This window comes from Brachyistius frenatus, unplaced genomic scaffold (genome assembly GCF_029030835.1).
Source record: "Brachyistius frenatus isolate BFR_SWC_R1_liver_20210118 unplaced genomic scaffold, ASM2903083v1 Contig_2, whole genome shotgun sequence".
NCBI lineage: Eukaryota > Metazoa > Chordata > Actinopteri > Embiotocidae > Brachyistius > Brachyistius frenatus.
Window position 1 is genome coordinate 9,289,632 of NW_027210601.1, and position 12,869 is coordinate 9,302,500.

At 42.5% G+C, this 12,869-nt stretch overlaps 1 protein-coding gene across 1 annotated transcript in view; it reads right to left on the reverse strand.

Moving 5' to 3' along the window:
* Nucleotides 1-1,910: 1,910 nt before the first annotated feature.
* kcnh8 (potassium voltage-gated channel, subfamily H (eag-related), member 8) overlaps nucleotides 1,911-12,869 on the reverse strand; it is a 50,603-nt gene continuing 39,644 nt past the window's right edge. Inside the window, exons 11-16 of the mRNA XM_069698611.1 lie at nucleotides 11,585-11,799; nucleotides 10,441-10,479; nucleotides 8,873-9,150; nucleotides 7,996-8,111; nucleotides 7,699-7,778; nucleotides 1,911-3,261 (exon numbers count right to left, since the gene is read on the reverse strand). Coding sequence (XP_069554712.1) covers nucleotides 2,671-3,261; nucleotides 7,699-7,778; nucleotides 7,996-8,111; nucleotides 8,873-9,150; nucleotides 10,441-10,479; nucleotides 11,585-11,799 — 1,319 coding nt within the window. The 3' untranslated portion in view covers nucleotides 1,911-2,670. The remainder of the gene's footprint in view (nucleotides 3,262-7,698; nucleotides 7,779-7,995; nucleotides 8,112-8,872; nucleotides 9,151-10,440; nucleotides 10,480-11,584; nucleotides 11,800-12,869) is intronic.

Genomic DNA, 12,869 nt, shown 5'->3' on the forward strand with positions numbered 1-12,869 from the left:
CACACAAACACACAGTGGAGCGGCACCTTGCCAGATGAGAGCAGCTGCACCTTTGACAGGTGAGTCAATGTGATCCCCACACACGCATACGTACTCAGTTTTCACTCCCAACCTACGTCACCAGTGGGACATGGCTGTTAGCGCACTTTCACCTCAGATGAACTGTAGCCGCAGCAAACAAACGGCAGACACACACACATCTACACACGAATACACAAAACAAATACACAATACTATCATAAACACAGCAAGCAACATCTTTGGTAGTCATGTCGTATGAGAAAGATCTAACATCTGAGTCCAGAAACAACTCAGCATCATGTCAGCTGCAAATCAATGACACAAATATAAGTTTTCCAAGGACACGTGGTCATGAAAACAGAACATCTCAGTATGTATGTGTGCAGATATACACGCATTCTTCACAACATATCCTCAGGCAGTATTTATATTTGATTGTATGTGCCAGCAGCATTTTGGACAGTTTTAACACCTCACCAGTCTGAGATTTTTAAAGATGTCTGCCATCATGTATAAAACTTTATTATGCCAATGAGGATCCGTATGGTTTTATTAGGCAACCCAGCAGTGTGGCAATGTTGGTTTAACTGTTAACTGAACCTCTACTTTGATCAAGACCTAAATATCTCAACAGCTGCTGGATGAATTGCCATGAAATTCTTGTTTTGCAATTCATGTTCCCCAGAGGGTGAATCCTAATGGCTATGGGGATCCTCAGAAACCTCCCTCCCATGCAACCACGAGGTTGACATTTGTGCGTGAAATGTCTCAACATTTATGAGATAAAATGCTTTCCAGGAGTTTATTTTTGTTGATCCATAAAGTTAGGACTATTATTCAAACACATTTTATATTCATGTAGGACATTGTGAAGCCCTACTCACACCTTCAATCATCAATCCCTATTATTTAATGTATTTTACATGTGTATTGTTCACTGGATGTGATGACCTCTAATAACCTCTTTCCTGCTTTGATGAGTGTTTCTCTGAACACAAACCAAAAAAACAGTCCACAACAGTCATATTTGTTGTTTATTAGCATAACATTTTTTCTGTATCTAATAAATATCAAAATGTTAAGGGAAAAAAAGAAGATTGATTACAGTACATTCCATTTGCAAAGAAGCAGAGTCAAACCTACGTGAATTCAAAAGAGAACAGTAGATCAGTCGGGACGAGAGTCATGACCTTTGTCCTGGTTTAGGATTGCATTGGCTGATAACGGCAAACAGCACTGCCATAGCGCCTTATACAGCAGCATCATCTACTGCCATCCCACACTCTTGCATTCTTTGAGGTAAAAAAATACATCTTTAGTATTGATACATTCATAGAAATATAAAAGCGTCTTTATTATTTCCTTATTGTGCTTTTATGTGGGAATATTGCCTTCGTTCTGAACAGCTGAGAAAATGGATCTCAGAAAATCAGGGGGAAATAGCCTACATTGTGGATTGTGAACCAATTTAATACTGGTAATATTTGCTCCAGGCCACTTCACAACAGGGGCAACTACCTTGTGTCTAAAATAACCAAGTTGTTTAAACTGAGCCCACATCCAATAAATATGCATCAGTAAATGCCAGGTTCAGCGATTAAAATATTGAACCGTGGTTCCTATAAATAGATAGATAAATGGCAAGCTGGATTTCCACTGGGTGACATGCAGCATGTTAATGTGTGTCTACAGGCACTACTTAAAAGGCTCTGAAAGGCATGCAGAGAGAGAGAAAGGAAGGAGAAGGAGAAGGAGGGAGAGAGAATGGTAAGTGTACAGAGAGACACTGGAAAGGAGAAACAGAGAGGGAGACAGAGTCCCTGTGCTCAGTGTGACAGACAACAGCAGGGGCTGTGCTGCCCGAGGCATAACATCCCCCCCCTCCCCCCTCCACCTCCATATCCAACTTCCTCTATCGCCCCCCTCCTTCCCTGAGGGCCAGCGGTAAAGAGCAAGATACGTTCCATCTCTCCGCTCACACCATCTTGTGTTCCCAGTCCAACCAGCCACAACCAGCCGTGCACTGCTCCACGCAATCCAGACCATTCCACACGGGTTCAGTGAGCAAGGAAAGAAGGGTTAAGAGGAGAGGAAATGGCAGAGAGATAGGGGGTTGGAGGGGAAGACTGCCCCCCCTTCCCTCCACCTCTCGTTGTCTTTAAACCCGCCACTCACAATGCTTTCTCTTCCTCCAACCAACCCAGCCCGCCTGAAACCATCTTCAGTCAGGAGGAAAAAAAAAAAGAGAGCACAGAAACAGCTCTCTCCTCCTCCAATGTATCCATCTCGTCCTCCATTATGGCAGTCCCGCTCTTTGAAGGAGCCTCAAGGTGGAGGGGATGAGGTTGGAGGTGAGCTGCCACCGTACAGCTCCACATCGGACCCAGACCTCTACATACCTTCTAACAACACTAAGTTTCTATATAAGGTAAAGCTATCACACCTAAACCTTCTATACTTGTTTTCATGCAACTGGATTTTTAAACACGTGCCTTTAAAACAAAAGGAAATCTGAGTTGCATCCCTGTAAACGTCTTCCACTGATATGGGGGACCCCAGTTGATTAGTCCGATCTTTAGTTCAGGAACACATCCCAAAATATCATGGAAAAAGTCCTGCAGAGTCCAGGAAAGTTCTGATGGAGTTATGCTACAAACTCGCATTTGGGTTGTGGCAGAACCCCTTGAGTCCAGTTTGAGGAGAAGACCCAGAGCTCTGCAGAGGGCCCTCTTCTCCCCCGTCCTGCGGAGGTGGACTGTGTACCCTCAACCTGATGGGCCGAGAAGCCCCGTCCTTGCAGAGGGAAAAATCTGGTGAGCCGACGGCTGTCGAAGGCATGTGTGGCTCCGAAATGATGGAGGACGGCTGCAGTTGGACGGCTGATGAAGTTGTTGGTGGAGTTGAGCTGTGGACAGCAGGGTACCCTAACTGGAGGCTCTGGGGTCTATGTGTGAGCAAGTCCACATGGCACATTGTGCCATGCTGCTGGGAGATTGTGAGGGTAGAGGAGGGCAGTGACATGGGTGTGTCTGTCCACATGGAGGCGGTCTGAGAGGAGGGTGGTGACGGGTAGGACTGAGGGGAGGTCGGATGGTGCAGGTACGTGTGGTGTGCCGGGGAGCAGTGCGTGGGGCAAACTACTGCAGGTTGTGGCACTGATGGCATGAGGGTCTCCATGAGCTGAACCATTCTCTTCATGACCTGCCCGAGGTCAGCCACTTCCCTCCGGAGGGTGCTCACCTGCGGACACAAACACAAACCATCTTTAACTTAAGAAGAGAAAACCATCAGCGGTTCAATTCCAGGGACTCAAAAAAGTATTTATTCCTTAAGATTTTTGGTAACATTTACGATCAACATTAGCCATTTGATGCATCTTATGTCTCTACACTGTAGTTTTATGGTCAGTGGCGGACTCCATCATTCTTGCACTGGATTCAGATGCATGAGGGATTTATTGAAAATGATGTGTGCAGAGCAAAACTTTATCTTATTTTTAAAGTATATTCTACATTGTGTGTTTACTTTTTGCTCATGCAAATGAATTCCTTGTTTTACATTAAAAGCATTCAAATGGCAAACCATGAAGTTGCTTTCATTGTGAAACAGCCATGAGTAAAGCAGTGTGTTTGTCACTGCTGACCACAATTTGACAGTAACAGGGAATACGACAGACCCACAGTGAAATGAAAAGCGGCACAACAAACAAACGGCATACTTCCAACTCCTCAGCAAGTTCACAAACTTCAGTCTGTCGTGCTGCTGCGTGTATAACAAATCACACCGTGCGCGGCATGAAATTAGATCGTGGTTGTAATTATTTGTAACCTTTTTTTTTTTTTTTTCCATAACAATGTGAGTTAGTTTGGCCATGCAGCACAAGAGCTGCTCTTCTGTTATATTTCTGAATATAGCTGCTGAAGAATATTGGCTGTAGTATTAAAACACACTCATTGTTACTGTGGTAACCGCTGATGTTGCCAAGTCAACCAAGATGACAATCTTAATGTGTAGAACTTGAATAAATATGTGAAAATGCATTATGAAAGTACACCGATAAGAATCAGAAAACCTGCCCCTCTTGTAACTTTAAACCCGGAGGTAGTCTTCTCCACACTGCTCTATTATGGTGAACCTAATACCTGCATGCAAGTACATGACGGACCACTTTTAGAGCAGTTAATAATATGCTCCATAATGTTTCTTGATAAGCCACACATAACACCTAATACCTGCAATAACAACATGAAGAAGTTCTTTATTCAGGTCTGGCTGACTTGTGGTTATGAGGCTTTAGACCCAGTTTGCCTCTCGTTGCTTGAGGAACATGACTCACCAGGCTTAATAAACAAACCTACAGCCATAACACCTTTAACTTACATTTAATTCCCTGCCATGGAGCCGACTTTTCTGGTGATGTAATAAAAGCAAACTTTCTAGGAAATCCTGACTAACAGGGAAAACGGGAAAAGCCCCAGGATTTACAGTACATGTATTTTAATATTTTCAGGTCAGTCATTTTGGGTCAAAATATCAGTCTTGTGCCTGTCGTCCTGCATGTAACATCAAGCTGCTGTAATTGGTCATTACACTGATGATGGAGGCTGGTGATTAGCTGCTCGCTGCACGTGGCGTGTCCACAGAGGGCACGACCGTGAAATCCTGCCAATGTGCCATCTGCTTCTGCCAGTCAAAGCACTCATGACGATTCATCAGGCCAATCATGCACATCAGGGACACTGGGTGCACATCAGCCCTCAGCAGGACACACAACTCCAGGTGGGAATTGCTCCAGTCGCTGTGTGAATATGTCAAGAGGTTATCAGGGTGAGCGCACAAGTGTAGTGTGATAAGGACAGACCAAATCAGACTTTCTCTCTCAGTTACAAGGACACATATTGTGAGAAATACAGAGCATTATGTGCATGTGAAAATGTTGTAAAAATGCATTAGCCCAGTAAGAATGCAAGTTTCTTTCAACAATATTTTAGCATCTTGTGATACCAAGTTTACTTAACTTACTATACTGAGTCCCTGACAATACCATAGATTTAACAGAAATATATTCTCTCTCCCTCTTTCACAATTCCCCCATCTCTGCATCTTACAAGTGGCTGATAAAAGCCTGGGTCTAAACTCTGGCTCCAATAAAAATAGTAAAACTGAGAGTGGCAGGACAGTTCAATCTGACATGCTGTCAACAGGATTCGGGTTCTCCCACATCAGAGACGACCATCTGTGGAGATTACAGCCACAGTGGATGACCAAACCCCACAGCAGCAACAGGTACATGTTATAGCAGCTACAGCATTGATAGACCAAACAACACTGATGATAACTTATCCATAAGAGTTATAAAAATATTTGAGTCTAAAAAAGTCTTTATGAGAAAAACTATAGTGCATAAATATAATAATCTGCCATATTTATTCGATTACATTGCACTGCAATCGTAATTGCCCATTGTTCCACCAGTGTGATCAGGCAATAAATAAATGGACTTTGTCTGTCATATCTGAAGGATGCATTTACACTTGAGTTTATTTTCAAGGAATATTGACGTTTTATTTAAGAAAATTGTGTCTTACATAAATACTTTGTATAAATTGAGCTTGACTGATTGAATTATTTTTTTAGTTGGTCAGCTACCAACTAAAAAAATAATTCAATCTCCTGTTCAAACATTGTGTATTTGATTTAGTTTCTTACTGCTCATTTACAAATGTGGGTCACTACGACTGCTGAGCGGTCATGTGTGTGTCCCACTCAGCATGTGTATCATGTTGTAATGTATCTCCAGCTGCCTCTGCCAGTATCATTAATAAGTGCATTTACTCACACTATTCAGGCACTGCTCTCATTGTTGCAGCTCTCCAGTTTAGCTGTACATTATGATTTCCCTTATAAAGTGCAAAGGTCGCCATGTTTAGACCTCTCTTCAATCCTGTTAATGCCTTATTCATGTCCCACTGGAATAAACCGTTCCGATGCACAGCTTTAGTTTCAAGTCGAAGGGTAAAGCTAAGAGGCCACGGAGTGACACAGAGCTGCTTCACTGCTGTGTGCACACAATTTGTAGTTTATTCAAATGTTACTACTTTTGTGTGGTTCAGGTCAGAATAAACAAAAGATATTAACCTTGTCAGATTTTGGTTCAGAAGGCCATATCGTATATTGAAAACTGAGCTCTGTTGCCTGTAAACAGAGAAAAACAAAGAGCAAACCTCTATGGAAAATGATCTCTGCAGGCCTTTTGTATTTAACTTTGACTGAAAAAAATTGGTGCCTGGGTTTTTTGGTGAAATATTGGGGAGTTGTCTGCAGCAGTATGTAAATTTCAGCCTTAACATTTAGCAAACGTGCTGATGCCGGTACAAATTGCTCTAAATTTGATTTATTTGGATAATAAATCTTGTTTTGTAACTGACCATATTTTGGTACTTCATTATTTGCACCACATAACACACAATGCCGTTATCTGTCGTGTTTTTGTTGTGTGTGTGTATGCGATGGGGTTTAAACAAACACTCCTTTTTGTCTCCTATGGTGATCTGTGTGGATGGATCCAAGTGTGGATTAACAAACTATAAGACCATGCTGAGAGACTTCCTGTCGAACACTGGTGACCCACAGAGACAGAAAAAGCACAACAGAGCCGGTGTGTGTCACAGTGAAGGTGTTGCACGCATTGTCTTTCACACTTTATCTCTTAGTGTTTTTGCTTCTGCTTTTCAACCATCAGGTTTTTATTGGACAAAAAAAGGAAGAGGACTTTTATTTCTTCATTGTTTTTCTTCTTCTCTTCATGTATCTTTTTATCTCTCCCTCACCAATCAGCTCATCCCTTCGTACACACGGCTTAGCAGGAGGAAGCAAACACTCCTAACCTGCCAGAAGTCTAATGTCAATTTCGCCACCTGCCAATCAAAACTATAGGATACTGCATGAGAGTTTGTGTGTGTATGTGTGAACAGATTGTTCCAAGGTGGACAGTGGACCACTCAAATCTATGACACAGAAACGCTGCAGATCAAGAACTCATGAGATTATTCATTGTTTGATCTTTTTCTTCGGTTCATTACTTTTCTTAATCTGTTCATCCGTCTTGTGTCTGATATGCTGATACAGCCATATGGCTTGTGCTTACTTGATCCCACCTGTCTGTCTCTCTCTCCGTCTCTCTGTCACACACACACGCACGCACGCACGCACACACACACACACACACACACACACACACACACACACACACACACACACACACACACACACACACACACACACACACACACACACACACACACACACACACACAAATACACAATCATGGTTATGACACTTTAGATGGCATAACATTGGCTTATATTCATTTTCCGGAGACTTACCCTAACCCAAGCCAACTAGGTAGGTAGGTAGTTGCTTTATTAATCCCCAAGGGGAAATTTTTTAATTTTTTTTAACAACTACTTGCTACATCCAAAACCTGAACAAAGTCTTCAACCAAAAATTGTATGAGTTACATCACTCACACACACACACACACACACACACACACACACACACACACACACACACACACACACACACACACACACACACACACACACACACACACACACACACACACACACACACACACACACACACACACACACACACACACACACACAGCCCTACCTGATGGTCGAGGTGTCGCAGTTGTGCTCTGGTCTCCTCTGCTTTAGCTGCTAATTCTGCTGTGCTGATTTGCAGCAAATCTGTGGCAAATGACCAAATTATGAATCATTTAAAAAAAAAGAAGCAGCCTACAGTTTTTGCACCGAGGCAGCTGATACTGTAAATACTGTAGGCATTGACAAACTATACTCCAGAGGATGGCAGAAGTGTTACGAGTATTTTTTTTTTACTGGGATTGTAAATGGGATTAGGTCATGTCTGAGAGGTGAACTGCTGTGTGTTGTGTGGTGGGAAGACCTGTGGTAGAAGCTGAGGCACTAGTTCCTTCATTGACAGGACAACCTCGACTGGTGGAGAAGGAAAATGCCAAAGAGCTCTCTGTCCCCTCACCGTCTTCAGTACCATCCACTATCCTGCAGAGAGACAGAAGAGTGTGTTTGTGTGTAGCAAAGTAAAGATTGTTACTGATGATGTAATAATTATGGATAATTCTGAAACAATATGGATGATATTAACAGTGACACTATTGTTTACATTTTGGTCATTGTATCACTGTGATATAGCTACATTTTGTCATGGTCTCCCTTTCAGAAAAACCACATGAATTTTACATGTGCAAAAACTGAAACTCAAATGTTTCACATATGACTGTGCACGTGAAACATTTGGTTTTGTAACATTTTCACGGTGTAATGTGTGAAGCCCAAGTAGATTCCCTTGTGAAATATTTTCCACATATTTTCCCATTGTTATCATATGTTGCAAAATGTGGAAAACATGGGAAACGCGTGGGTTTTTCCCGCACAGGCTTAAAGGAGCAGTTAAACATTTTGGAAATATGTTGCTTTCTTACAGAGTTAAAAGAGAAGATTAATTCCACTCTCATGTGTGTGAGCTGAATAAGAAGCTGGAACCAGGAAAATGTTAGCTTAGTATAAAGACTGAAAACAGGGGAAAATAAAACGATCAATATTTGTTTAAAATCTTTAAAATGCTCTCACTTCCGTTTGACTGAGACATAATGTTGGTCACTTGTGACACTTTTGACTCAGGCCTGCTTTGTATCACATGTCATGTTATAAAGAATGACAAAAAAATAGACCTAACACTGAGTTACAGAGGCATAGGCCCGGACAGCCCCGCAGATAAATCAATGGCGATTATATATACTCACCTGGGGCTGAGGTTGGAAGGGTCTAAAGTGGTGACAGTGATTTCCTGGATCTTCCTCCGAGACCTGCAGGAGCTCTGTGCCATGGTCTTCTGGCTGGGCTGACACAGCGGAGACTTCTCACCAAATTCCCCGAGGTTCACCGCTTGATTCTGCTCCAGTGACAGAGACACAGACATGGCCTCATCATCCTCCTCCTCCACATCTTCATTGTGTTCCTCCTGTGCCTCAATGAGAGGCGGGTGGGCCTGAAACACTCGCCCATTCCTTCTCTCCCCTGACTGGAAAAGAAATGGAGAAAAAAAAGAATGAAAGAAACTGTTTAAAGTGACAAATATCAAGTGTCTGTGATTAGACAACCTTTGAGGATCATTACCGGGAGAAGTTTAGAATATTACACAACTATGAAAAAAGCAGGGAGCTGACATTAAATTCAACACTATTTATTTCAATTTAAGTCATCTGCAGCATTGATGATATCCACTTTGCTGAAATGCCTCTTTTTCTGAAAAACTTGTAATTCTCCATATTTGGTGTCACAGAAAATGTTGCCCTCACATTATTTCCTGTTTCCTCCAATGATTCTGAAGCTGTGTTTGCACAGTTAATGGTGTTACCCTAAAGACACAATGTTTTTTTTTTTTTATTGCAGAGAAATACCCTAATGACTTGTAAGTGCAAGGAGCAGCCCACTCAGCTGGATTTATGAGTGACAAGGTCGACCAAAAAAGCCTCACTTTCACATTTTAGGCTGCAGCTGTGACCTACAGAGTAGTAAAGGCAACATGGGTGAACTCTAACATCTGTCCTAATAAACACAGAGACCTGCGTCTATTGTCAAGGGTCTGCTGTGTGCCGTTACTAAATTGTTAAGATGCTGATCAAATATAAGGTGAGGACAGAATCTGATAACAGAAATAAGGTCCATAGTAGTAACCTATTGACCAATCTTTCTCTGACAAAAATACCAGCAGTGAGGTTAATGGCTCCGACAGATTAATTGTTTCTGCTGCAAAATATGTGAGCAGCTCGACATTATACGAAGCTTATCAATGCCCTCCATTCTGGTCCTGCCGCAACTTAATGACTTCAACTAATTTTGTGCTGAATTGATCTTTTCCCTCCATCAAGCTCCCCACCAAATTAAGTCTGGAAGAATGACTGTGTCCATTATCAATGATGGAGGTCAACTGCCGCGTCGACCCAGAGACTTTTTTTACAGGATTGAAAAATGTATCCGTGCTTGAATGTTGATTTGAGTTTCATTATTTTTTTATTGTGAGATGATTAACATGTCGTGGATGAGTATCAACGAGTCAGGTGAGGGGATCGGACACGTCTTTTGAATAAATGGGACCTGTCTGAAAGAGGGGGATTGCCTTTAGATTGTAAATCAATAATGTGTGTGTGTGTGTGTGTGTGTGTGTGTGTGTGTGTGTGTGTGTGTGTGTGTGTGTGTGTGTGTGTGTGTGTGTGTGTGTGTGTGTGTGTGTGTGTGTGTGTGTGTGTGTGTGTGTGTGTGTGTGTGTGTGTGTGTGTGTGTGTGTTTTAGGGTGCCAGTGGTTTGGTACCTGAGTCTCCAGAGCTGTTGTGGACAGCCTGGCCTTGACCTGGAAGACAAGCAGAGAGGAAGCACGCTGCAAATGGACTGCAGGAGAGAGCAATCAACATGTGGTCTTTTCTTTCCTATACATACTTCACAGGTCCTACTGTAGATTGTTTGTTAAAGTGAGCATGAGAATATGTGATGATGAGAAATAATTCAACTCATACTATTGTATTGCGCTCATTTGCAGCATAGTAATAACCAAACAGCAATCTCAACATCTCAGCCTCCGTCCCGAGCCGCCTGCTTCCTCCTGTCTTCATTTAAACTCTACTCAGTCCTGAGACTGAGCAGCCCCTCTGCACATTAGCTTCACCTAAAAGCCCTGCAGCACATAGTGTGTAAGTGTGTGTGTGTGTGTGTGTGTGTGTGTGTATGTGTGTATGTTCTGGCAGCAGAGACAGAAACACCTGACTGTAATTACAGCAGCAGAGCTTCTAGTATCCCGGCTATTTTTGCTCTCTTTCTCTCTCTCTCTCTCACACGCACGCACGCACGCACGCACGCACGCACGCACGCACGCACGCACGCACACACACACACACACACACACACACACACACACACACACACACACACACACACACACACACACACACACACACACATTTTAAAGTTTCTCCAGCCACCCTCAAAGTGCTTTTATAGGCCTCCAGACTGAAGCCCTTCTTGAGTTCCTCTTTCTCTCAACTCATCAGTTAACCCCACACATTATTAAAGTATCATTAATCATTAGACAGAGAAACTAGCAAGTGCACACTAATTGCTTCTCCTGCACTGTACTGCTGAGGGTAATACCTAGGCTTCATTGCTTTAAAAGTTTTTTTCGAATACAAAAAAATAATAATAAGGAACTATGAGGGTTTATGGAGATCTGACATTTGATGCCAAAAGATGACTTCGTTTAGTTATTATTTCGTTGTATAATCATCAGTACATGTATGTTTTTTCCCCACGTCACTCTTTACTTCCTATAATCTTTTTTCATCTCCACAATAAAACTGTTGACTCTTGGGTGCATGGGGATGTAAAATCTCTGTAAAAAACAGTTTGGGTGGAATGTTTGGGAATTCCATGTTTGGGGATCAATACTACTTGGATGGACTCACGTGTGTCTCATGTCCTTCCCTCAGGTTGTATGTGAGGTCCTGCTGGATGTCCTGGACAAAGTGGTGAGAGTACTCGGGGTAGAGGTCCAACACCTCGTAGAGGCCTTTCAGGTTGATACACTGCAGGTCGCAGTAGGTCAGGGCTTTCACATCCGCGTTGGTTTTTATCACCCGGTCGTCCAAGGACATGTTCGCCCCGATGAGGTCGCCTTTACCTGCCCGGAGAGAAAGAAAGAAATGAACAAGGTAGGTCAAAATAAGGGTCACAGCATAATGTTTGCTCACTGGTAAAAGGGGTTGAAGATGCAGACACAGCATCCTCTAACACACACACTCCATTTACTGAAGGGTTTCTGAGGGAGTACTCATGTTGGAGGGTGTGAGAGACTGTACAGCAGCATAATGCTGAGACACTGAGAACACTACTTGTGTACCAAAGACTCGGCTAAAGTCATCGTGTTTGCATGCATCGCTGCTGACATATCTTTATTTAATATAGAATTTTAGTCAGTAAATTTGTCACCGTTACATACGTCTGACAGTAATCCACCAAATCTAAAGTTATCATTGTTATGAAGTCTTGAATTTTGGGTTGCATATCATGCTCAAGAGGAGACAGCAGTGGCTCAGATGGTAGAGCAGATTGCACACTAATCATAAGGTCGAGGTTCAATCTCTGGTTTCTCCGTTCGCATGCCAAAGTGTTGTTGGGCAAGACACTGAACCCCAAGTTGCTCCTGATGGCAGGCAAGCAACTTGCACAATCCTTGTGAGTGTGTGAATAGGAGGCTACCAGTAAAGCACTTTGAGACGGCTATGGTGATAAAGTTCTTTATAAGTGTAGACTATTTACCATAAAAACAAGCAGAAGATGGTCTAATAAATGGCTTAGAAATTACATATAGACTATTTATGAAAGGTTTATTAGGCATGACTATGGTACCAATATTAATTTACTAATCCGCTGACCACTATTAATCCAAGAGAGGTTTGACGTATTGTTGACTTGAGTCACTCACCAAGGTGTTCACCTGCCATCAGGAGCAACTGGGGGTTCGGTGTCTTGCCCAAGGACACTTCAACATGTGGACAGGAGAAACGGGGAATCGAACCAGCCTCCTTATGATTAGTGGGCAATCTGCTCTACCATCTAACCCACAGCTGCCCCCAAATGAGGACATAAAACTGCCATTAAACTCCATCATCATCTAACATCACTGTAATTTCTTTTACTTGAAATTTGTCTACTTCTCGCAGCTCTTTTCACCACACTTAAAAACAAAGA